General features: G+C 37.8%; 1 protein-coding gene across 2 annotated transcripts in view; it reads left to right on the forward strand.

The window, feature by feature from the left end:
* LOC128867699 (sodium-dependent dopamine transporter) overlaps nucleotides 1–25,572 on the forward strand; it is a 41,744-nt gene extending 16,172 nt beyond the window's left edge. For both annotated transcript variants that reach the window (XM_054109146.1, XM_054109145.1), the window contains exons 2-10: nucleotides 2,175–2,393; nucleotides 18,002–18,136; nucleotides 18,193–18,347; nucleotides 18,438–18,619; nucleotides 18,760–19,137; nucleotides 19,206–19,443; nucleotides 19,500–19,728; nucleotides 22,817–23,085; nucleotides 23,167–25,572. In XM_054109146.1, coding sequence (XP_053965121.1) covers nucleotides 2,219–2,393; nucleotides 18,002–18,136; nucleotides 18,193–18,347; nucleotides 18,438–18,619; nucleotides 18,760–19,137; nucleotides 19,206–19,443; nucleotides 19,500–19,728; nucleotides 22,817–23,085; nucleotides 23,167–23,280 — 1,875 coding nt within the window. In that variant the 5' untranslated portion in view covers nucleotides 2,175–2,218 and the 3' untranslated portion in view covers nucleotides 23,281–25,572. The remainder of the gene's footprint in view (nucleotides 1–2,174; nucleotides 2,394–18,001; nucleotides 18,137–18,192; nucleotides 18,348–18,437; nucleotides 18,620–18,759; nucleotides 19,138–19,205; nucleotides 19,444–19,499; nucleotides 19,729–22,816; nucleotides 23,086–23,166) is intronic.
* Nucleotides 25,573–26,353: the final 781 nt, after the last annotated feature.

Raw genomic sequence — 26,353 nt, forward strand, 5'->3', positions numbered from 1 at the left:
CTGATTGGGTTGTTGAAATGCATGAAAATGATCCGGGATTCTATCGAAAAATCATCTTCAGTGATGAGACCCATTTCCATTTCCACCTCGGTGGCGTCGTCAACAAGCAACATTTTCAGATCTGGGGCTCAGCAAATCGAAGCATTTTTGTTGTCTCTATTCTCAACGTGTGTCTGTTTGGTACGGTTTATGGACCGGCGGAGTCATTGGACCTTACTTTTTCGAAAATAAAGCTGGAGCAACAGTTACGGTGAATAGATTGCGCTATCGAGATATGATTAACGATTTTTTATGACTGAAATTGGATGGTATTGGTCTGGACAACGTTTATTTTCAACAAGACGGCGCTACGTCCGACACAAGCAACGACACCATTGATCTTTTGCGGGAAAAGTTTCCGTGTTACCTCTCGAAGAGATGATCACAATTGGCCACCGAGATCTTGTGATTTAACACCTTGTGACTTTTTTCTTTGGGGCCACGTGAAAGAGAAGGTCTACGCCAATAGCCCAGGGTCGATTCAAGACCTCAAAGATGGAATTCGTGAGGCTCTCGAGGACAATGGGGCAGCCACTTTGCAATTCGGTTATGGAAAATTTCATGAAAAGGATATTGGCCTGCAAGCGGGGTCATGGTGATCATTTGCCTGACGTTATTTTCCACTATTAACGGTATACCTTCATCTTTATAATGAAATAAACATCCGATCATTTATTTATATTAAAAAAATAGCATTTTTCTTTGAATATCAAAATAACACCTCTTATTGGAGAACCCTTTACTCTGAATCCATGAAAGCGGCACAATAGATCTTTCTGGTTGCTGTGCTAAATCCTTTCTAATAACAATAAAAGTAGTAATCGCTTTAACCAAGCATGATTCGTCCTATCTAAATAATTATTAGAATTTTTATTAGGCTACTCTGAACTTAGCACAAAAGAGATTTATTGGATTAAACCTGCTGAGATACCTTATGCTTTAAGACCTTTTAAGAAGTGTAGCACATTCTTTTTCCATAATTTACTATATATGGATGCATACAAATACCACCAAAGTGGTGTAGTTTTTTCTGCCTAGAGCAGGACATTCACGAAGAATGGGGTCTAAATCTTCAGTGTCCATTTCACAGAATCGACAGATGATGGTCTCAGAGAGCAATTTTGCTTAAGTGATATCTCTAGCTACAATGGCCCGTAAAGTAACCAGTTAGAAGACGTATGCCAAAGTCTTAAGTCCATGCCAGACAATCAATCTTTTAGGGGGGCAAGTTCAATGATCGTGTTATCAGCCATCTTGGCGATGTCCATTGGCCACTGCGGAGCTGCGATTTAACGCCGTTATACTTGGCCGTGAAGGACAATGTTGTGCAAACAATCCATTACTACGTTTTACGGCTTTAAGGCGAATATCGAGAAAGATATTTGTGAGGTATAGCAAGAACTGGTCATCAAAGTTTTGGAAAACTGAGTTAACAGGATGCGCTACTGCGAAGTCTGCAGAGGCAGTCACATTAATGGAAGCGTGTTGTATAAATATTGGGAATGTCTGTTCTTACGAATAATTTCGAATTCGAAAAATATTAAGTTTTGTTAATTTCCTTGAGTTTAAAAAAAAATCCACACCTGTTGTTACTTTCTATTGATGAAGAGTAACGGGTTGTTAATATTCGACGGACCCATCTGCCAACCCTGTATCTTTCGACAGAGACATCAGATCGCTTAATGACATATCGCGTTGGAAGCGTCAGTCCAAGCAGATTTTTATCATGGAACAGTACACGCCACGCGAGCGCTCCCAAATTGTTGAAATTTACATTCAACAAAAGAAGTCAATTGTGAGAACTCAACGTGCGTATAAAAAATTTAATAATGTGAAAAGTGCGCCTTCTAAGAACACCATTAAACGTTTGTATGAAAGGTTTTCGACTGGTGATGCTCTTTCTAATCCAATTGCTCTTGTTCGGGCCAGTGTTGAGAAGTCGCCAAGGACATCCCAAAATCGCCGTTCTCAGCACCGTCAATTGGAATGGGCCCAAAGAGTCATCGAAATCCGTCGGGTCCGTCGAATATGGGCAACCCTGTAGACACTTGCATTAATAAAATAGATCATAAACCGAAAACACTTACATATAGTAAAAATTTTCTTGTATGCACATCTGTCTATTTATTTTCCAGATTTAGAGTGCGGCGTCGACGAAGAAGAGGACATCGCCTTGGCGATGTCACCGACCGGACAAATAGCTAAGACACCAACACCACGGGACGAGGCAGATGGTAGCGATCAGCGGGAGACATGGAGCGGCAAAGTCGATTTTCTGTTATCGGTTATTGGATTCGCAGTCGATTTGGCAAACGTTTGGCGATTTCCTTATTTATGTTACAAAAATGGCGGTGGTAAGTAAACCAATAATTTTATTTTTACTTTTTTACTCGATCTAATTGATTTTAGCTATACACTTAAATGTTAACTTTTTCATATTTCAATTGTCCCTATACTTAAGCCGTTATTTAAGTTATGATTAGCTATGGTTTTGCATTGGGCGCTGTGAGTGAATGATTAAACAATCAGCGCGCATCCATAATCACACATCTAATCTGCCATAATCCGCATGAATACTTAGTTAATTTGTGTGTGCCTAATTTGCCACGGTATGGCATAGCGCGCATAAATACATAGCATAGCATAGCATAGCATGCATGTAGAGGTTGCCATCGGAGTGCGAGAGTCGATTACATTTGACTTAAGGATTCGAATGTCTGTATGTGCGTAAGTATGTACATATGTGAATATGTTAGTATGTACTCGTTTCACTCAGCGCTGGCTTATTGCTATGATTTATGCCACTTAACACCCAACTGCCGCACAATACTCAATGCGACACCCCAAGAGCAACAATAATTGTGGTAATAGCATAAGCAACAATTGGTACATACGTTTTTTTCTTTTTTGACTTGGTTTGGGAAAAAGTTGATTTGAGTGGCGCATAGCAGCAAAGGTATATAGCAAAAGAACCACAACATAGCCCATTTGTCATGCTCAACACTTTCGCCATTGAAGTGGTGCTATTAAATGTGCCTCTTATGGCGCACTTCCTCGAGAAAATTGCTGTGTTCTGTTTGAATGCGTCGCCCCAATATCACTACTAACACCACCACCATCACCACCACCAGTTGCTGTTGCTGGTCTATTCACATCCTGCTGCTAGTTGGTAATTGTTTGTTAGTGCTGCGGAAAAAGTTGCTGAAAGAAATTTGAGTAAAGTTCAATGCGCTTCTTATTTCGGGATTCGATTTCCTGAAATTGCTATTGCTGCACGTTACTTGTGTTTAATAAACTGACAAACAGATAGGCGCTTCCTGGGTTTATGTAGCTATGATTACTCCAGCCTTATTAACCGAAAAGCTTTCCTTTAGAGTCAATACTTTCGTCAACATCTCTTCTTCTAGTTCAGTGGAGTCGGATTCGTGCCATCTCTTCGGTGGCCGTCTGGTCTAGTGTGGATTATTCTGCCGTTCATCGCCATACTTGCTATGCGCTCGTTCGACAATCTGGAAACAATGGCTTCCTACATTTTCTACTTCCTCTTGCCCACCGAACGTAAGCCGTCTGCCACATCATAAATCTCTCTGATTTCATCTTCAACATCTCGTATATATTTTATATACTTTCTTCATAGAAATCCAATATCAGATCCAATGAGCATAAATACATTAGAATAGATTAGATTTGTGGGGGGTTGGACAAGTCCAAACACTCAGTCATTGTACTATACCTGGATAGATTTCAGTAGAAAGAATAGAGATAGGAAAGATAAAAAGTGGGTGGTAAGACGGATAAATAAGTTTAAGGTCACTCTTCTACAAATCTCTTGGATTCATTGATGAATCTTAAGAGATCCGAAAGAGGAAGAGTATGAATTTACCCAACTCAATATCCTAAGTTTAATTTTTCCTTCCGATAATTTTTCACAAATTTTGACGTGTATAAGACAAGAATGGATTGATGAACTAAAAACTAGTACATGGCGAGCAAGCACCATTCCTGAGCACTATAAAAACAGATGCAATGAATTTTTCCGTGGTCGCAGTTCGCTCGCCGTTAAATTCCGGGTAGGCCGTTAGGTTAGAAAATATCGATGTTGTGCACGAAATGATTGAGCAAGACCATCTTGTCAGTCACCGTGAGATTAATGCTTGGGCATTAGTATGAGAAGAATCACCAAGATTTTGCATGATCACCCTGTGGTAAAAAAGGTGTGTTCGCGTAGGATTCCGCACAATTTAAAAAACTCACTGGAAATGCGACTTGTCTAGTCTTTCGTACTTAAGTACTTGGAAAATTGGTTCAAACGAATGTAAGGTATATTGAACATCACGGAGAATATTTCGAAAAACTATAAAGCCCATTTTAACCACCAATATTAGCTTTTTCATTCTTAGACCAGAATATAAATAGAGATACTTGTATTAGAACGGAATGAGCGGAATCACCGGTTTGCTCTAACTTTCCATACTGTGTTGAGTCTTTAAGTCACATAATTTTTTTTCGATTACCTGCTCCGACTTTTCACCTTGGTCGCTGGCGCTCTTAAAAATGTATCCTATAGACTCTTTTTATACGTCAAATTTGAGACGCTATACCAAAAACTTTTCTTCACCAAACACAAAATCGTCAAAGAGCTTTTGCCGCAGAAGATAATGGTATAGTTTATCTCCGAGTGAAGTTTTGCAATGAAAACGCTTAAAAAACAAAACTATTCAGCAGTAGCACTAAACAGAAGAACTGACTACATCGTCCCAACGGTAACTTTCAATAGGAATTTTGCCTCTCTCTTTCCATCTAAAGAATAATGGGATAAGGGATTCTTTCTAAACAATTTCGACACTACAGTCTATACAGATGGCAGTAAAATGGGCTGCGGTGTTGTAGCTGGTATATATTCTCACAGACTTAAAATTGAGAAATCTGTGCGTCTCCCTAATATCAGCAGTGTCTTCCAGGCGGAAGTACTGGGAATTGGGCTATCGCTATTCTTTCGGATAGCTAAGCTGCAACCCAGGCACTGGGTTCGGCTACTACAATATCTAAAGTGGTGGAACAAAGCAGCAATAGCCTCATCATCTTGAGTGAAAACCATAAAGTTACCTTAATCTGGGTCCCGGGGCATCGGAACATTGAAGGTAACGAAAAAGCAGATGAACTGGCCTGAACAACGTTCTAGCAGAATCGGTATTTACACCATTAGGTGTAGTCAAGAATGCAATTTCCCAAAAATACCTTCGAATCGCGGATTGTAGGTGGAAAGCCCAGACGAAATGCTAAATTAGCAGAACGTTATGGCCCACCTACAACCTCAAGCAATTGTCGACATTAATAAGCATGAAACGACGGGACGCCCGGAGACTAACGGCAGTCATAACTGGCTTTTGGTCTATCGGAGAACAGGCAGTCAAAATGGGTATCCCTCATAATACATATATACTGTCACAGTTGTAAACAACCGGAGAAAAAGGAGACAATCTTCCATTTCCTCTGTGAATGCCCTGCCCTATGGAGGAACAGAATGTAAACCCTAGGCCGACCGCTGTTCGAGAATCTCGAACAACTGTCTGGCTTAGACGTCAACAGCCGAATAAGGTTCTTAAACCGCACAGGCTGAATATAGTCATGCTGTAAATAACCGTTAAGCAAGTTGGAAACGAGGATGTGTCAACAAAATGGTGCGGAAGCGCTAGTAGGATTCTGGAAGAATCACCATTTTAACCAACCAACCAACCAACAGAAAAACAAAGGTGAAAACATGCAGACGCATACTACAAATTGGAGGCGAGACTTCGTGTAAACACTTGACAGGGCTGTATGGGTCAGTCTAGGTATAATGCATTTTTATCATCTGTATAAATATCAAAAGCACGGGATTAAATACTCTAACATTCCATGCTTTTATGAATGTGTGTGTGTGTGTGAGTGTTCGATGCATAAGCAAGGCATGTCGCTCGCCATCCTTCAAGACAATTTCAAAGTTAAGTGCTTTTGTGTGACAACTAAATCTGGCATTCATAATCGCATTTACCGCTGCCATTGAGTGCCAGAGTAGAGTGAGAAAAAATTGCTCACGAAAGGCAAAAGCATATTGCTGAAATGTGGTGGCTCTTAGCATTTGTAGTGGTATATGGAATCATAAAGTTGGGGTTAACAAAGGAAATCAGAGGAAAAAGTACAAGGTACAGAGAATGCAAAGAGAAAAAGACGCCAGGATCTTTATGCTCTTCGACTGTGAAGAGGATAAGTGCTTTGGTCGTATTGAGAAGAAGTCATGTGCCGCACACGTTTGCCACGCAGTTGTAGTCATGTGCGAGTGCCGTGAAAATGAGCTCAACAAAATATTGGTGGACTGGTTGGGCCAAAAATGTTATTGCTGGGTTTCTGTACAATTAGGCAATGCCCTTCAAAAGCGCCCTTGAAAGAGTATGGGCGTTTATGCCTTGGAGTACTTATACTTTATTCCAAATAAAAATCTTACGCTTGAATGCATTCAATCAGCCAAACGGATGTAAGCAACCAAACTACATAGAACTTGGCTGTAATAATGATGGTTCAGTGTCCATGACAATTGGCTTAACATAAATTTAAAGCAATGCCATTTTACTCACTCCATTTGGAAAACCGACGCACATGAATGCCATCATTGCTCCATTCCATATTTTACGAGTATGAAGTGAAAGCGTGGAGGGGCAATGGAAATCAGCTTTGGCATTCGGTTGCTATATTTTATCAGATTGCTCACTCATAATATCGGCTTAAGTGGTCGCTTATTACGACTGCATATGTCTGTATGTATGTGTGTTGCACAAAATCTAAATTCGACGATATTCTCATAGTAAATATTTATTTAAGTAACTTACAGCATTACCGTAATGCTTCTGAAATAATTTATGAAAATTTATATTTGCTGGTCAAATGCAAAAGATGAGCAAATTGTGTCAGTTATATTTTATAAATTGTAATATTAAATTTTCAATTATTTTTATACCCCCTTGCGCTTGTGCACGAGGGCATTATGACTTTGTTCACTTATAGTCCGGGAGCTAGGGGTCGATTTTGGACTGCGTTTTTATACCGTTAAATTCTTGACTATACTTGTGATTTCGCATTCATGAATAACGAAAATGAACGTCAGCTGGCGCACCCACGGTGGGTGTGATTGTGGGAGGGTACGAAACGTGGCGAAAAAAAAAATGTTTAACAACTCCTACCGGCTGAAATTTTTTTTGTGTATTGTTGACATTTAGTAAATTAAAAAAAAAAATAGTCAGCTGCGCCGTAGAGGGGGAAAATACGTCAGCTGAACAGGTGAACTTGTAAAAAAAATTGAAAAGTAAAACTACTTTATGCCGATTGAAATTTTCAAATACTATAGTATTAATAAATGAAAATGGAAAAATAATCATCAGCTGACGTCAGTCGTAGCATTAAAAATTCCGCGCGCCGCCGAGATGTATGAACGCAGTGATACATTCTTGCTTTGGCTGACGGTCTTCCCACCGCTATAAACGCAGCTGACCATCATTAGTATATTTTCATATGTGTCCAAAATTATGTAAAAAAACTTCAATCGGCATAAAGTAGTTTTACTTTTTCATTTATTTTACAAGTTCGCCTGTTCAACTGACGTATTTTCCCCCTCTACGGCGCAGCTGACTATTTTTTTTTTATTCTACTAAATGTCAACAATACACAAAAAAAATTTCAGCCGGTATTAAAGGAGTTGGTAAAATTTTTTTCCACACTTTTCTCAGCATCCCACGCACATACCCGCCGCTACTGGACCAGCTGACGGTTGGTTTCGTCATCCATTGCATGGCGTCTGCCTTCAGTATTAAAATCAGTCGGCACGAAATGATGAGGTCAAAATGACCCCTGGCTCCCGGAATATTAATGGTTCTATATAAAGCATAAAAGGAATCACGATAGATGTGGACATATATACCCAAATACTTAGGATGATGAGAGGAGTCGACCGTGCGCATGGTAGTTCGAAAAAAACTTAATATACAAGGTGAAGTTCAAAATAAAAAAGACTGAGCTAAAATAGAAACGACAGGAGCTTGGGCCTCGATGAACTGTTTTGCGCGATCTAATGCTTTTCGAAAGAGTGTTTCAGGTCATTGACTGGAATGCCCTTCAGGCTGTCGGTACAAGCCATTTGAATGGCCTCTACGGGCGCAAAACGTTTTCCTTTCATGGCCAAATGCAATTTTCCGAATAGATAGAAGTCATAGGGAGCTATATCAGGCGAAAACGCTGAGTGATTGTTGGTTAAAATGCGATTTCTATTCAAGAAATCAATCACAAAGTGAATCGATGAGATGGTGTATTATCATACATAGTGCCAGCTTCCTCCAACAAACACTTCGACACGCCGAGATAGAAAATTACATTGACAGTTTGGCCCATTGGTACGAACTCCTTGGGGACAATGCTCCTGGAATCGTAAACACAAATGAGCATCGACTTGATTTTTGACTTCTCCAAACGCGATTTTTTGGCACTTTGAGGCTTAGTTTTAGGTTCATGCTGGAAACACCACGTTTCATCACCAGTTACAATGTTTTAAAGGAAGTGTTCGTCTTTTCTCGTCTCTTTATTGAGGCCTTTCGAATGTTGAATTCTGAGCAATTTTTGGCCCTCAGTTAACTTTTGCGGAATGAAACGTGCACAGACCTTTTGTAAGCCCAAATGATCAGTTAGAATGCGATAAGTCGAGATTTTGGAGACATTCAACTCCGATTCCATGAATTTCAACGATGATTTCGGTTCATTTTTGAAAAATTTACGAACAATTTCGATGGAGTTTTCTGTGATTACTGATTTTGGGCGGCCCGTATGTTCATTTTCATTTATGCCCTCACAACCATCTCTGAAATATGTAAACCACTCACGAACTCTGGCACGAGATAGACAATCATCGCCATAAACTCTTTTCAGCAATTCAATTGTTTCGGTAAACGTTTTATCGATTTTAAAACAAAATTTGATATTAGCTCTTTGTTCAAAACTCATTTTTGTACCGATGACACAAACATACTGACACTTTAGACGCAATAACTTCGCTTCCACTGAACCGAATGTCACCAAGCTTTCATTGGAAGTCAGGTAGCTTCCAAAAACATTTTTATGATGCCAGTCTTGATTATTTTGGACTTTACCTTGTATTAAATGAGACTTGGTACACTTATTATCCTTTGACCCGGATTTAACATGGGCGAAATTGGTTAATAACAACCTTGTACCTTCCAAATAACGGTAAGTTTCTAAAAGAAACAAAAAAACGTCGTCCACGCATTGCTCCAAACCTCATGCAGGTTCGACATAAGCATTATTGAAATCAGAAAAAAACCTCGCCCAATTTTTATATATTAACATTGCTGACCCCTAACGTTTTGCTGAAATTTACAATAAGACCGGTGATTATATATATTTAAATTTTTCCAAACAGTGGTGTTTCAATTAATAGATCTGTTGACCAACTACTGCGTAATTTAGCTTTTTTCCTCTAACCCATTTAAATTATAATACCAAGAAACCGCTTAATTTCAGGAATAATAACATCAATCCATGCTCCACATCAACCCAGGAACATTTTTCTCCAAGATCAAGATTTTTAACCATTTCTGGTGTGCCCTCAAATGTTTCTAGTTTACTCTCATTCTCACTTTTGTTACCAATGCTTGGGCTTATATCAGAATCGCTGTTTTCATAAGATCTACAATAATACAAATACACCTTTTTCTAAAAGAAAATATGTCGCTATCTGAACTTTTTTCTATACTCGAAGGAATACAAGTCAGGTAGGTAGGTAGGTGAAATAGTTGAAGTGCACCTGGCACTCCTCAAGTAGCACTAAAACGCCGTTTTGATACCATTGTGAGACCTCCAACAGGCAGATATATGCAGCCAACCAGGGCTGTTGATATAATGGAGAAGATTGATTGGATTTATGTTGGCGCACTGCCCAAGGCTGTCGAAGAAAGGAGCTCCCAGTGACCTTAGTCGTCTAGCTGCCAAACTCGGACATTTACATTTACAGAGAAAATGCTCTACAGTCTCCTTCTCTGAAAGGTCCCCATAGCTTCTGCAATGGGGTTAAATGCTAACCCTAGCTTTTCCGCGTGTGTGCCGATCGTCCAGTGACCGGTAAACACAGCTACGAGTTTGGAAATTGAATGGCGAGCAGTCCAAAAAACTTTCTGAGCGCTTCGTATATCTTATTGGGGCCAAAGGGTTTTCGAAATAGCACATGAAGAAATGGAGCTCCATCTTTTTTGCGCTTTTCTGAGAAATAATTTGCACAGTTCCCCTTTAACAACTGTCAAGGGGATGCCGATGACCGGGTAGAAGGTCTCTGAGGTGGATTGGTCTTCCTGGCAAGCTCATTTCTCCTGAAAACGATAGAGAAAATTCTAGACGGTCAAAGTATCCAAGATTCAGTACGCTTACACTAAGATAGCTTAAAATATTCGATGCAGGGGCACCAAAACTAGTGGCACATGCAGAGGACATAGCCATAGCAGTTACGGGAAAGTACCTGAACACCATCAGTAACGTGATGAACTTAAATACTCTTAAAACTGCCTATCAATTGACATCTCGCGCAGTTCAACGGATAAACACAGAAAAAAATGGGCATGCTACTTTTTCTAGGAAGTATAAGGTCCCGGCGTGGAACCTCCTAGGCAACAACGAACATGCGAAGTACCTTAGAGTAATACTGGAAAGTAAATAACTGTGGAAACTTAATGTTGAGGAAAGGGTGAAAAAGGCTAGTAATGCGCTGTACACATGTGAAAGAATACTGGCCGTTACTTGGGGTCTAGCACCCTCACTAATGCATTGGGGCTACACGGCAATAGTCCGACCGATATTGCTGTATGGGGACAAGAAAATTGACATACGAGCTTAATGCCATTGGGAAATATTCAGCGACTCGCTGCTCTGTGCGATGGGTAAGAGGAGCGATGAAAACCACTCCACGGCAGCGCTAGAAATGATACTTAGTACACAACCTATTGACCTTATGGTGGAAAATATTGCACGGCACAAAAACGGCGGGAAGATTAGTGGCAGCTGAAGTATTTACTTACAGAAGCTTCGGACATAGCTCAATAGGAAGGAGGAGTACAGATTGCACAGAGAGAAGGCTTCATACTACAATTGAAGAGGAGGGATGGCTCAAAGGCATGAAGCCTGACCGCAGGACTTTTCATATTTACAAAGATAGCTCTAAAACGTTGGCCGAAGCGGGAGCGGGTATTTACTGCTTAAAACTAGGGATTAGACAGCCAATCAAGCTGCCGGAGCAAGCTGCAGTATTTTCCAAGCGGAAGTTTTGGGAGTTGGGAAAGCCGCGGTGCTATCCTTACAAGCAAAATACATTTAACAAAGTTTGATTGTATGCTCCCACAGTATTCTCATAAGAAACATTCCATAATGTGAAATTTTGAAAATAATTTTAGCATTTTTAGCCATTTTACTTCTTTTGTTTGTAGTTTTTGATATTTCATTCTCCTAAAAGAAAGCCGCACTGAGTTATCAATCTCACCTTATGTAACGCATCTTGTCTCTAAGTATATAAAAAGCAAACAACTTATTTACATTCATATGCAGATATATTAAGAAAGCTTTACATTGACTGCCATCTAACTGGTGCCAACTCGATCGTTTCCGGACCAGTTCGCTTTAATGTAAGAAATAGCAGTATTTCTAGTTAAATTTCTCTAGTGCAGCCCTTTCCGACAGTGCATGAGAGCACTTACACACATATGCATGTATTTGTGTATGTAACATCACTTTCGCCATTCATGCACACTTCAGGTCCTAATCACACCGACTCAAACCTACTTTTAAGGATGTGGCCATAGGATCCCTCTCCTTGCTATTCGTTGAACCTGCAATATCATTTCAAGAGGAAATTTGATTAGGTGACGTCATTATATTATGCTGTGTACCCACTTTAAGGACACGCCAACTTCATGCCAGGCATCGAAACCATCGAATTTGCATTGGCTACAACAATAATAACCTAACAAAGTACGGCTGTATACCACCGCCGCTATGTAAGTACGTGTGTTGCTGATGTTTGATGTCGACAGCGGGCATGCCTTTGTCAGCCAGAGCTGAGCACTTCACTTACCTTGTCGACATAGAAACAAAGCCAATAGGACTAAAAATATCGATGTCGATATAAGTAAGGGCATATACATATGTATGTATGTGTATGTGTGCATGTAGGCAAAGTGAATATTTTGTTTTAAAATTAGATTTATATTGTACTATCATGAAAATCATATTGGTTCCTTTTTTAAGTGAACCAAAGCGAAAGTGTGCTGGAAAACAAAGACAGGGAGCGCTGTTTGAGGAGCAGAACCAAATTATGGGGTGTTAAATATGCGGTAATGGCTGTGACAGCGTTGATGGCCGGAAAATGGTGATGCTGTAGCGGAAGAAGGAAATTAGGCTTTCCTCCTGTTAAAAGGCTAAGGAGAGGACAAGTGAAAAGAGCCAAGCATGAATAATAAAAAATGGTTGGAAAGGTTAAATTCATATTTTCATTATTCACATGTGGCACACTATGCCATTTGTATGGAGATGAAAGATATACAAATTTTCTAAAAATCAAAGTACTCAATTTGCAAAATTTATTGCTTGTTGTTTATTTTAGGAACAGATTCTCAACATAAACGCTGCGAATTATATTTTTTATCCCTTTGATTGGTAAAGCAATCTTACTTTGTTCTATTTTTACTTTTATTTATATTTTTATTTTTCGCCAAAATATACTGCCAGCCACAGGTATGATTTTTCCTCTAATGCGGCTTTAATACTTTTTCTTGCAACATTTGCCGGTTTAGGTCGGAATTATGTAGTTGCGTTAGTTGTTTGTTTCATCAGGTACCCTTGCTTTCATTGTAGAGCCATAAGTACCGTATCGAAAGACTTTTTGAATGCATAATTTACGTTTTTTTTTCTCCTTGTTCACTCCCCTCGGAAGCATAGAGCCTCGACAAGACTCTTCCGTCGTACACGGTTCTGTGCTGTTGTTTTTGCACCGTCCCATGAGATGTCGGCATCTGCTAGTTCGCGCAGCATCGACCTTCTCCAAGTGTTTTTTGGTCGACCGTGACCTCTGCTCCCTTGCGGGTTCCAGTCAAGTGCCATCCTCGTGATGTTATGTGGTGGTTTTCTCAGTGTGTGAGCTATCCATCGCCACTTTCTGTGTTTGATTTGCCTAAGAATGGGTTCCTCGTTCGTTAATCTCCACAGTGCGTTGTTACTGATGGTGTTTGGCAAGAATATTCTGCAGATGATGCGGAGGCATTTCTTGATGTAGAATTGTAGCCTCTGTATGGTGGTGTTAGAGACCAGACATGTTTCGCTTCCGTACAACTATATGGACTTCACGTATGAGCCGAATATTCGTAGTTTAGTACGCCTGGAGATTTGCGAACTCCCCCATAACGTATGCATTCGCCCGAATGTCCCCCTTGCTTTGTTTAGCCTGCAGTTGACATTTTCATCTGCTTCACCATTTGCCGTGATGATGCAGCCGAGGTAGCAGAAGCTTTCAATGAATTTCACCTGGCATCCGTCAACCAATATCTGCCTTGCGTTGTTGTGGTTAACTCTCATAGCCTTGGTCTTAGCGATGTTGACCTCCAGTCCGACAGTGCGTGCCAGCGCGACTAGTTTGCCCGCCTTCGCTTGCATGTCGGAGAGTTTCTGAGAGAGGAGGCAGATGTCATCGGCGAAGTGCAGGTCCTCAAGATGTCTGGTGAAACTCCATACGATGCCTTTTTTGTGCAGGGTCAGTTGGCTCATGACGTCATCAAGGACGATGGCGAAGAGAAAGGGCGACAGGGACAATCTTGCCTTACGCCTGCTTTGGTAGTGAATGGATCGCTGATATCGCCTTTGTGAAGCACTGCCAGTTCGGAGTTCTCGTAGAGAGCTTTGATGAGGCGGACTATCTTGGCGGGAACTCCCTTTCTACTCAGTGCCAGACATATTGCGTCTCGTTTGATAGTGTCGAGCGCCTTCTTAAAGTCTACGAACAGCATGTAGAGTTGGGAGCACCACTCAACTGATTATTCTACTATAATCCGAAGTATGTTGGCTTGGTCAACACAGCTTCGGTGAGCGGGAAAACAGTTTGCTCGTCGCTTAAAGAGCGTTCGATATCTTTGAACCTGCTTTGCATGATTACGTCAATTTTGTAGATGGTATTAAGTAAGGTTATTCCTCACCAGTTGCCGCAGTCACGCAGGTCGCCTTTCTTGGGCAGCTTCACTATGATACCTTTTGTCCAGGACGGAGGCAGTTTTTTATTGCTCCAGACGGCGGTGATTATCCCCACATCAGAAATTCCACTGATATTTGATTTGATATTTCCGCTGATATTTGCGGGTCGGCTGTTATTAGTTCGGGCTGTATGCTATCTTCACCCGCCGCTTTGCTAAGCTTCAGCTTCTTAATTGCATCCTTAATCTCCGCTAGGCTGGGGCAGGTTGTTGTTATTTTATTGTTGGTTGTTGTTATTGTGCTGCCCACTTCGAGGCTAGGTATGCTGCTAAGAGCAATGTTGCTAGTTGCTTAAAAGTGTTCTTTCTATCTGCGGATCTGGTCATCATTGGACGTCAGCAAAGCAACATTCAGATCTCTGATCGGCTGGTTGCTGTTACTCCGCTGGTTGGTTGGGCGGCCAACTATGCGGTACAGCTGTCTCATGTTGTTAATTGTCGCTTACGCCCTTCTATTCGTTGTGTGGGTCTTGATGTTGCTTCACAAACTTAGGGGCCTACAGTTGTAAGCTGACTCTGAACGGCATATTGTTTTTTTTGAGGAGTGTTTTCAAGACAGATGTGACTCGGAGGCTTATAATTGCATTGATTCAAAATTTTAGTTATAGACTAAACAAATTTTCGCGCAATTCCATCAAATTATTAGTTTTTAAAATTAGAACAATGCGTAGTTGTTGAATAAAATTTCAAAAAAAAAAGTTGAGAAAAAACTAATTTGTATCCAAGTTTGCACCTATTAAACTACATACTTTGAAATATCAGGTTGAACATAAACGGGATGGATTTTTATACAGTTAGGGACATAGCTGTACCTACACCCCTTGCATTTCAAACATTTTGAAAATTAAAAAAAATATTTACAAATGTATATATATGTATATTTAAATGTAATTTCATTTGAATATTTTATAAAAGAAATAATAATATTCAACACATTATTTGAAAAATACAAAAAAAGCTCCTAAAAGTGTGGTTATAGTTTTTAATGTCAGTACCTCGTACAATTAATTGTGCTTAGCTATTTTGCTTGCTTACATATTTATTTAAAATGCAGTTAATTATATTTTCGTCGTAAAGCCTTATTGTTTTTTTGCAAAAACTTAGTTGGTTCCAAGCAGTAATCAAAGCACATCTTCTCACTTGTCACTACAATCGAGTTTGTGCCGGGACCGAAGAACTTCGCCAAATGCCTTTGCCCTTTGCGAAGTTCCGGTTGCTATTCGTGCAGAACGGTCCTTCTGGCTGTAATTGCTTTTTAATACATACTTTATGTAACAAAATACTCACACATACACATATAAGTATGTATATATAGTATTTACGAATAGGTACTTTGCTCGTATTTCTTGCTTGCCTTAAACATTGCTGTACTTGCTCTTCTAAGTGGTTTAATTCAATCATGAAATTTATGTGTATTATATTCCCCCTCGGAGAGTATCATGAACACTTACTTACACATGCATGGATGACTTCTAAAGCTAAGTAGGGGGTATAGTTTCTGTAAATGTATTTACAATAATTTTTATTCATCGACATCGATAGATGCTATCATTTACAGCAGTAGCCGCTGGGCAGCGGAATGAAGTTTGTTTATGTATGAGAGGACTCTACTTGTGTAGATAATTAAACTGCCTCTCTAAACGACTAGTTGATGTTCTAAGTTGCGAATCTGCTTATAATATAGGGCTTAATGCAACAGTGAATTTACCACTCATTTACCCCATCACAAATTTAATTAAAGTGCATGCAAAGTTTGAGAATCGCGACATCGTGTCAATAGATAAAGCCTAGTTGAAATTAGGTAGGCAGAAGGCATATCAGGAAGAAGCTGATATATAATTTTATATTTTTTTACTTACATATTCTTCATTCGTTTAATTGGGGCGCTGAATATCCAAGATATCCATGTAGAAAATGCTTCAACGTGCTTTATAATATTCTTTTTGCGTGGTTTTAATGGATTTTTTAGTAAGAACTCCTTAAAACTAGTGAAAAGTGAAGGAAGCAACCGGTTTTGGGGTTCCGCACTATATTGAAATAAATCAATCAGAAAGTCACTTATTATTTTACTTCTTAAATGGGTAAAACAGGCCGACGGAAATTTGAACCAAAAGCCGAACTACAGTTTTCCCGAACAGCCTTCACATATCCAGGTTTTTAAGAAATTTCGAATTCAAAGAGCTATGCACCCAACTCATTTTTTACACGCTAAATAGGTACTTTATCATATTCAAATTTACTTGGCAATATAACTGCTTACCGGAAATATTTCTAGAAATTCTGATTAAAAGCTTCGAAATTTTGCTGAAATTACAATATTTTTTTATAATTTGAGGAAACTTTGAAACTTATATTGTATATGCCTTTTGTAGGGCATATAATGAGCTATATTTTAATAAAAAAAAATTATTAAAATTGGGTAAAAAACAATTAAATTACAACATAAAACAAAACTATTTGTATTAATTTGCTATGTCAACTCAGGTGGCAACCCTATTCAAAATATAAATTACGCATACCTCTTTCGTTTGACAACCATATGACAGTATAAGTATTTCATTTGACTTATTTATTAAATTGAATTAATCCTTTCAAACAGGCGGCAGCCATCTCCAAGAATTCAAATTCTGACGTAATTTTTCTTAAATTTATTTCATCTGACACCATAACTGAATTATTATTTATTTATTAGTAATCATTGAATTTAATTTGTAAACAGCTGGCAACTCTACCGAAAAATATATTTGAAATTAAGCTTTTTCAAGCCTCTTTCCTTTGCATCCATATTGCTAGTTATAATACAATTTTAAATGAATTTATTGTTAAACAGATGGCAACTCTCTTAAATATTTTTTTGGAAATTAAGCTCTCCCAAATCTTTTTTCTTTTGTGGTGTTTCTTTGATATTATTCATTTAATTTATTTTAACTTTTTAATTTAATTTTACTCGAACTTAATTTTAAACAGGTGGCAGCCATTTCCAAGAATATTTTCCAACATAATCTTTTTTTTTTAAGATTATTTCATTTGACACCCTAACTGAATTGTATTATTCATTTTTTAGTAATTATTGAACTTAATTTCTAAACAGCTGGCAACTCTACTTAAAAATTAACTTGAAATTAAGTTTTTTTCAAAGCCTTGACACCCATATTTTTATTTATAATTTATTTTTACTTGAACTTAATTTAAAGCAGGTGGCAACCCTATTCAATAATTTTGTCGAAATTAAGCTCTCCCAAACCTTTTTTCGTTTGTGGTGTTTTTTTTGAACTTATCAATCTAAATTAATTTAATTTTAGTTGAACTTAATTTTAAACGGGTGGCAACCATCTTCAATAATATTGTCGAAATTAAGCTCTCAAAACCCTGTTTGTTTTGTAATACTTACTTGAATTTGTAGTACTTGCTTCATTTATTTTTTTTAAATTTTGTAGGAGGTGGCAACGCTTTTAAAAATTAATCTATTTTTCAATCCAAGTCAAAATCTATCTGTCTGCAAAATGTAATGTAAGTCCGTTCAGTCGTTTTAGCGAGATTGAGTCACAAATATCTAAATTTACAAACATACAAACTTTGACTTGCCTTATCATTCTTCTTCTTCTTAATACGGGTATTACTATTTAATTTCTCTCTACTTCCAGGCGCCTTTCTAGTGCCATATTGCATTATGCTTCTGGTCGGTGGTATACCGTTGTTTTACATGGAACTAGCCTTAGGCCAACATAATCGTAAAGGTGCCATTACTTGCTGGGGGCGCCTGGTGCCGCTCTTTAAAGGTATGCCATAGTAAATTAAGTAATAAATACTGGGCTTAACATTTTTTCCTCCCTAGGAATCGGCTATGCAGTGGTGCTGATCGCTTTCTATGTTGATTTCTACTATAATGTCATAATCGCTTGGAGCTTACGTTTCTTCTTTGCCTCGTTCACAAAAGACTTGCCTTGGACGTCGTGTACAAATCCATGGAATTCCGACTATTGCAAACCGGTAAATGGAGAAAGGAGTTTTTTTATTTCAATTAGTTAATTAAAAATTCGTCTATTTTTTGCATTTTTTCAATTGAATATTTGACTTCAGTTTGAAGCTCAACAAAATACAATACTTCCCATGCTACCAACGATGCAGCCACAAAATATTTCTACAAACATTACCGAAATTCCATTCGATAATGAGTCCACATTCGGCTACAACGAAAGTAAAACTTTGGAAACTACAACGACTACAGAGCGATTTCAATCAGCTGCATCGGAATATTTCAAGTAAGTCGATTTCAGCGCAGGTCTCCTCAAATGCTTTTAATACGAATTGCCACTAATGCCAATTAAAGGGCTACATTTAGAACAGTAATTCTCATGAGTACTTTAAGGTCCTTTTCACTTCCGGAATTTTCTAATTTCAGCCGTTATATACTGGAATTAAACCGCAGTACCGGTCTAGATGATCTCGGACCCATCAAATGGGACATGGCCGTTTGTCTGCTGGTTGTCTATCTCATCTGTTATTTCTCATTGTGGAAAGGGATTAGTACATCGGGTAAGGTTGTGTGGTTCACGGCGCTCTTCCCCTACGTTGTGCTGCTGATATTGCTCATACGTGGCATTACACTGCCCGGCTCTGCAATGGGTATTAAGTACTATTTGAATCCAAACTTTGATGCAATCTACAAAGCGGAAGTGTGGGTCGATGCGGCGACCCAGGTGTTCTTCTCATTGGGTCCGGGATTTGGTGTGTTATTGGCTTATGCATCCTACAATAAATATCACAATAATGTTTATAAGTGAGTTATTGCCGCTTAATGGAATATTGGTGTTTGTAGTATTTTCCGATTTCTTGCCTAAATTACAGAGACGCATTACTCACCAGTTGCATCAATTCGGCCACCAGTTTCATTGCTGGATTTGTGATATTCTCTGTTCTCGGCTATATGGCACACACATCCGGACAAAATATAGAAGATGTCGCCACAGAAGGGCCGGGTTTGGTGTTTGTCGTCTATCCAGCGGCAATTGCTACAATGCCGGGCAGCACTTTTTGGGCGCTGATATTTTTTATGATGCTGCTGACATTGGGTTTGGATAGCTCGGTAAGTGACACCTATAATGGAACAACATTTTTTATATAAAAATTATTTAACTACAGTTTGGCGGTTCAGAGGCCATCATAACGGCCTTGAGTGATGAATTTCCCAAGATCGGCAGAAACCGTGAGATTTTCGTCGCCATTCTCTTTTCGCTGTATTTCGTTGTAGGCTTAGCTAGTTGCACTCATGGTGGATTCTACTTTTTTCAATTACTGGATCGCTATGCGGCGGGATATTCTATACTCATAGCCGTTTTCTTTGAGTCGATAGCCGTTTCGTGGATCTACGGTAGGTACTTTACTTATACATACATACGCATCCAAATCATCATTCATACATTCTGGTATCTGATTTTACTAGATTATTCTTACTTACTCACTTATATGGCTTGATCAAGGATCACAACCCGTTACCGGGTTAAGGCCGCTGCAAAGGTCTTGCCAGGCGTCTCTGCTTTGCACGCGCCTTCTCTAATTTGTTACACCAAGCGAAGATAGGGTTCCCTCGATTTCGTCCTTCCATCAGAGGCATTCCACGTCGGCCTCCTCTACCTTGCCATCTGAACACCTTCTTTGCTAGAGCTATAGCATCCATACGATTGCCGTGGCGCAGCCAGCGTAAGAGCTGAATATTGATGCGATCAACTATGTCCACACCGTCGTGGAGGACTTAAAGTGATAATACAGAACAGAAATATTGCTGGAATAATTTTTTTCATTATAATCTGGTAGATAATTTCGCGGCTACGAGTTACATGGTCCATTCGATCAATCCAACTTTTAACTACTTTTCCCAGTAAATCTGGCCGTATGGCGTCAATGGTGGCTTGCATATTGCAATACATTCTGTTAAAAAAGTACCGGGAATTGTTCAATAAAACTCAAAATAATTGTTTAAACATCACAATTTATTTTGTCGCCTACAAAATAGGCTCCATTCGAAGCAAAACGCATATGCCAACGATTGGTTCAGTCATTAAAGAACCTTTTAAACGCGTTTGAAGAGATCTTCTTCAGCTCCTTCAGCGAATTCTCCTTAATGGCTTCTATCGACTGAAAGCGGTGTCTGCGGAGTGGCAATTTAAGTTTTGGAAAAAGGAAAAAGTCGGTGGCTGTTCGATGATATTTGTCGAGTTTTTGGTCAAAAAAGAGGTTGTCTGTAAAGTCGGTTTACTGACGATAGTTTAACGTGATAACGTCATAAGAAAACACTGATTGAATGGTTGCATTTTTCAAAAAAAAATTTTAATTTTATTTGTTTGATAGATATTTTGTATGGATATAGAGAATGAGTTAACATTAACATAATATAACATAACATAATATAACATAACATAACATAACATAACATAACATAACATAACATAACATAACATAACATAACATAACATAACATAACATAACATAACATAACATAACATAACATAACATAACATAACATAACATAACATAACATAACATAACATAACATAACATAACATAACATAACATAACATAACATAACATAACATAACATAACATAACATAACATAACATAACATAACATAACATAACATAACATAACATAACATAACATAACATAACATAACATAACATAACATAACATAACATAACATAACATAACATAACATAACATAACATAACATAACATAACATAACATAACATAACATAACATAACATAATATAACATAATATAACATAACATAACATAACATAACATAACATAACATAACATAACATAACATAACATAACATAACATAACATAACATAACATAACATAACATAACATAACATAACATAACATAACATAACATAACATAACATAACATAACATAACATAACATAACATAACATAACATAACATAACATAACATAACATAACATAACATAACATAACATAACATAACATAACATAACATAATATAACATAACATAACATAACATAACATATCATAAAGCATTCACCAACAGCTTTCATTTGATACCCATATTGTACATACACGTCCGAAGGTTACCCGGGTCCACGTTTTGACCTATATCTCGAGACCCTATCTACCAATAGGTATTCAAACTATACGGAAATCATCTTCAATACCTACTTAACAATGTGTGTAAGTTTGGTTTAATTCGGTTCAAAGACACGGCGGGTCCACGTTTTGGCATATATTTCGAGACCCTAGTCATCAATAGCTATGAAAATTACCCCGTATTAAAGCACTTATCAACAGCTTTCATTTGATATCCATATTGTACAAACACATTCTAGGGTCCACGTTTTGGTCTCTATCTCGAGACCCTAGTCACGGAGCGGATGGAAATACTCTGAACTAAAGCATTCACCAACAGCTTCCATTTGGTACCCATATTGTACATACACATCCGAAGGTTACCCGGGTCCACGTTTTGACCTATATCTCGAGACCCTATCTACCAATAGGTATCCAAACTATACGGAAACCATCTTCAATACCTCCTTAACAATGTGTGTAAGTTTGGTTTAATTCGGTGCAAAGACACGGCGGGTCCACGTTTTGGCATATATTTCCAGACCCTAGTCATCAATAGGTATGAAAATTACCCCGTATTAAAGCAATTATCAACAGCTTTCATTTGATACCCATATTGTACATACACAACCAAAGGTTACCCGGGTCCACGTTTTGTTCTATATCTCGAGACCCCAGTCACGGAGCGGCATGAAAAATTAATAATTATAACATTAAAACAACAAGTATTATTAACAAACTTGGTTTTATTTTAAATTCTTCAAGTGAATCAAATTAATAATAATCAATAAGAAGGCATATGCAAATACAAATACGTGAATTTATATATGTACATATGCGCATATACATACATATATACGCTCACTTAAGTAGGAGAGAGCAAGATGTCGAACGTTGCCGTTCGTTTGCTTTGTCGTTCGTTCCGCGCTTTCGCTTGCAGTTCATGCAATGCAATGAGCAAGGTAACGACAAATGAGCAAGGTAACACTAAAGAGCAAGGTAACACTAATGAGCAAGGTAACTACATATGAGCAAGGTAACACTAAAGAGCAAGGTAACGACACATTTTTTCGTGCGTGCAGCCTGTTAAATCGAATTATAAGACGTTATCACGTCAAAAAGTGTTCACAATATGAGCCTTGTGAGACTGTGTGTTATTATGTGTTTTGTTTTGGAAGCATTAAACGATTCTTGCTGACTTGCCAAACCTTACTGAACAGAATTGGCAACACAGTTCGCCACAGCTGTCAAATCATAGTTATCGATATCGTAAGGTCTCATGCAGCTAAAAAAACACCCGATACTTAGTTAAATACTAATACTTATTAATTTTATACTAATTTATTTTTGCTTCGTTTACTAATCGCAGGCACAAATCGCTTTTGCGAAGATATACGCGACATGATCGGCTTTCCGCCAGGCAAATACTGGCAAGTTTGTTGGCGCTATGTAGCGCCATTGTTCCTACTGTTCATCATAGTTTATGGGTTGATCGGTTATGAGCCGCTAACGTACGAAGACTACACCTATCCAGTGTGGGCCAATGCGTTGGGCTGGTGCATAGCGGGCTCCTCCGTGATAATGATACCTGCGGTGGCGGTTATCATGATTCTTAAAACGCCGGGTAGCCTAAAGCAGGTAGGTGCATTAAATCTATCTTTCATATGCAAACATAGTAAATCTACGAGTATTTCTTGCCTTTATTATTTTCATACGCAGCGCTTGAAAATACTCACAACACCTTGGCGGGATCAGCAGGTCTCAATCAATGGCGTAACAGCGGAGGCGACACAAGTGCGACTCACAGATGCTAAAGAAGGTGCTGAAGTTTGAGATCAGCCATTCGCAAGATTCAAAATATATTATGTCTAATCGTTTGTTATTGCTTTTACTCATTGTTTTTCAAATTGAAAAGTTGAAAGGTTGCAATATTATTTGTGTAATATTGCATGGCGTGTAAATTTAAATGTCACCTGTTCTTCACTAGTTAATGTTCATGAAAAATTAGGGAATTAGCTTTTAAGTAATTGATAGTGAATAAAGTTGGTAGTCAAATTAGAAAATATATTAACTAAAAATTTTGTACACTTATACAAATGCAAATTTCACAAACAACGTAATATATGTACTTAGGTTTCGCTCGCATAACTGTTTGTGTGAAAGCTGCGCACCAAGCAAGTAGCAAGCAAACAAACATGCATACAAATGTATAATGCAGCTGAAGTGAATGTTATGACAGTTTGGTAGACACTGGTATCTAAGTATTTGCTTTAGAGAGTAGACCGTAGGCAGTGAGAGACCCCAACCACAAAACTGTGACTTGTTTAAAATGCAAAACATCATATATTGTTGTTATATGACTGAGAGAAACAAAATATGGATTTATATTTATTTATATTAAATGCATGATGTTGCATAAAGAGATAAACGTGTATGGATTTTTGTAAAATAATTAAAAATGCTGTGTAGATAATATTAGATTTGAAATAATAGAACTTTCCAAGCTACAAGTGTTGCATAGAAGACAAATTGTATTCAAAAAAAAAAAAGAACTAAGTATGTTTAAATATGCAAATATGCCACGCTTACCCCAGACAGCAGAAGTAGCTAGTAGAGAAATGCTTGTTAACAAATCCATGTACAATCAAATAATTGTTATGCAATTTTACTATAAGCGTATGAATCTACTTGTAAATCACGAAGAAAATTATGTTTGTAAATTAAAATGCGATAGTTGAAGCTTTAAATAAACCCCTTTTAACGGTGCACTCAAGTGCTGCTGTGCTCCTAGATAAACTCAAATCTTGTACATAAAAGCCAATCACACCATACAAAAAATATAATGAAAATATAGTAACAAATGGTGTGTTGTTAGCCGCCAATAGCGGAGACATAACCCAATGTTTCAGAATGAGTTGAAGTGTTGCTGCAACATGTTTACCACACAGCCATGTAAAAATGTTGCGCAGCGAGGCTGAAAACAGTTACTGAAGACCTGCGTATTTGTATGTAAAACTTGCTTTACTTATATAGGAAGCCAAAAGGTGAATTGCTTTAAGGTTAAGAAAATTAAATGACCACAGCGAATAAGAAAATTGGAGGTCAGTAAATTTATTTACTATATTATCTTAATTTTAGTCGTTATACGCGTATGTAAGCGAAGCTAAAACCTTTTAGCAGCCATTAAAAGGTTTTAGCAATGAGTTATAATAATTGATTGTTATTTACATGTCGTTACTAGTACAAAAATAATTGAAATTCTTACGAGGCGTTGTGGTGCGTAATTGTTTTTTTTTTTATATTTCAACTTAAAATTTAATATTTTTTTTTAGATTTATGTATTTTCAATTAATTTTTTGTTATGTGCATACACACATATACCTCTGCTTATAATTCATTTATAATTTTTTCATAAAATTTTAAGAAAAAAATCAACAATTGGCTTAAATTAAAACCTTTTCGCAGCCATGAAGAAGTTTTAATGAGAGACAGTTGAATGGAAATTAAAAACAAAAAATGTTATCTATATTCTTTTGCAATTTTAAACATTCATAGAAGCTTTAAACATTCATACATACATACATACATACCTGATTATCTACACATAGTTAAACTTTTTGATGGTTATTTTGAATGAAAAATACTAATCGCTTCACTTACCCTTTTTCAAATTTTTACTCATATCGTTGCAGAAACACGTATGCATATAACTGTAATCTATGTCAAGTATTTTTCATCAGCCTTGAAAAATATTTGACTACAGCTAACCATTCAAAACAAAAATAGAGTTCAGTTCTAATTTTTTCTACTAAAAAAAATCAAGTTACACCAAAGAATATTGCAAGAAAAATACTTCAAAACATTTTCTTCAGCCATGAAAATGTTTTGAACTCAATCAATGAAAAACATTAACCGCATTATCCAGTTTTCATCCAAATATGGTTAATACACGTATGCTACAATATAAGTTCAACATACATACATACTTCTACATAGATGCACAAACATGCTCATGCTTATATATGTACAGTTAAATTTTACTTGAGTATTCCATAGGGAGGCTATTTGCCTCCCAAAGTTAATTAATTATTATTTATTCATAAGTTTATGTAGCTTAATATTCAAGTATGCTGCTTTATATTTAGTTTAAAATAAAGTTCTTTTCGTTTAAATATAAAAACAAACTTGTTTCATTTGCCTAGAAGCGAAACATTTGCATAGCCTGCAATATTGTTGCACACAATTCAGTGAAAATGTTGCTGAAACATGTCACTCGGCCACAGAGTGGTTCAATAAACAAATAACCAACTTAAACCGCTTGCTACCCAGACAACTTGATGCAAAATATCATAGCATAGACACATTTTTCTGGACACATCAGAGAACATTGATACATTTACGATCTCTGGACACATCAGCATAGGGTGCTACAAATGCACAGCTACCGATACAATGCATTTTGGGAAATCGTGAGTTGCAATAATTTTATGTGTATGTAATTATTTACTTAGTTTTTGTAGTTGTCGTAGCATCATGAACATTCTCCATGCTTGTACAGGGAATGTTGCTGAAGTGACGGTTCTTAGTCAGATATAAATCCGGGTTGCACCGGTAACGCAGCAGCGACTGTCGTGGGAACGTATTTATTTAGTATTTTTGTTTTGTGAGTTCGCAGTTTTATTTGCGGCTGCCGTACCCAAACGAATTTATGCGTGACTACCATTCGGAAGACTGCGACTCGAAATCCGAAGTGACCAAAGTGATTTTGTTTTTATAGTGGTAGGCTTCCCCGTCATGAGAAAACATGTTTTGAACTAATGGGAGTTAGAAGGTTTTCAGTATCATCATCGTTTCCTTAAATCCGTAGCGAGACATAGGGCACCGACAACACCTACGCGCCATCTCG

Source organism: Anastrepha ludens, chromosome 6 (assembly GCF_028408465.1).
Source record: "Anastrepha ludens isolate Willacy chromosome 6, idAnaLude1.1, whole genome shotgun sequence".
Classification (NCBI taxonomy): Eukaryota; Metazoa; Arthropoda; class Insecta; order Diptera; family Tephritidae; genus Anastrepha; species Anastrepha ludens.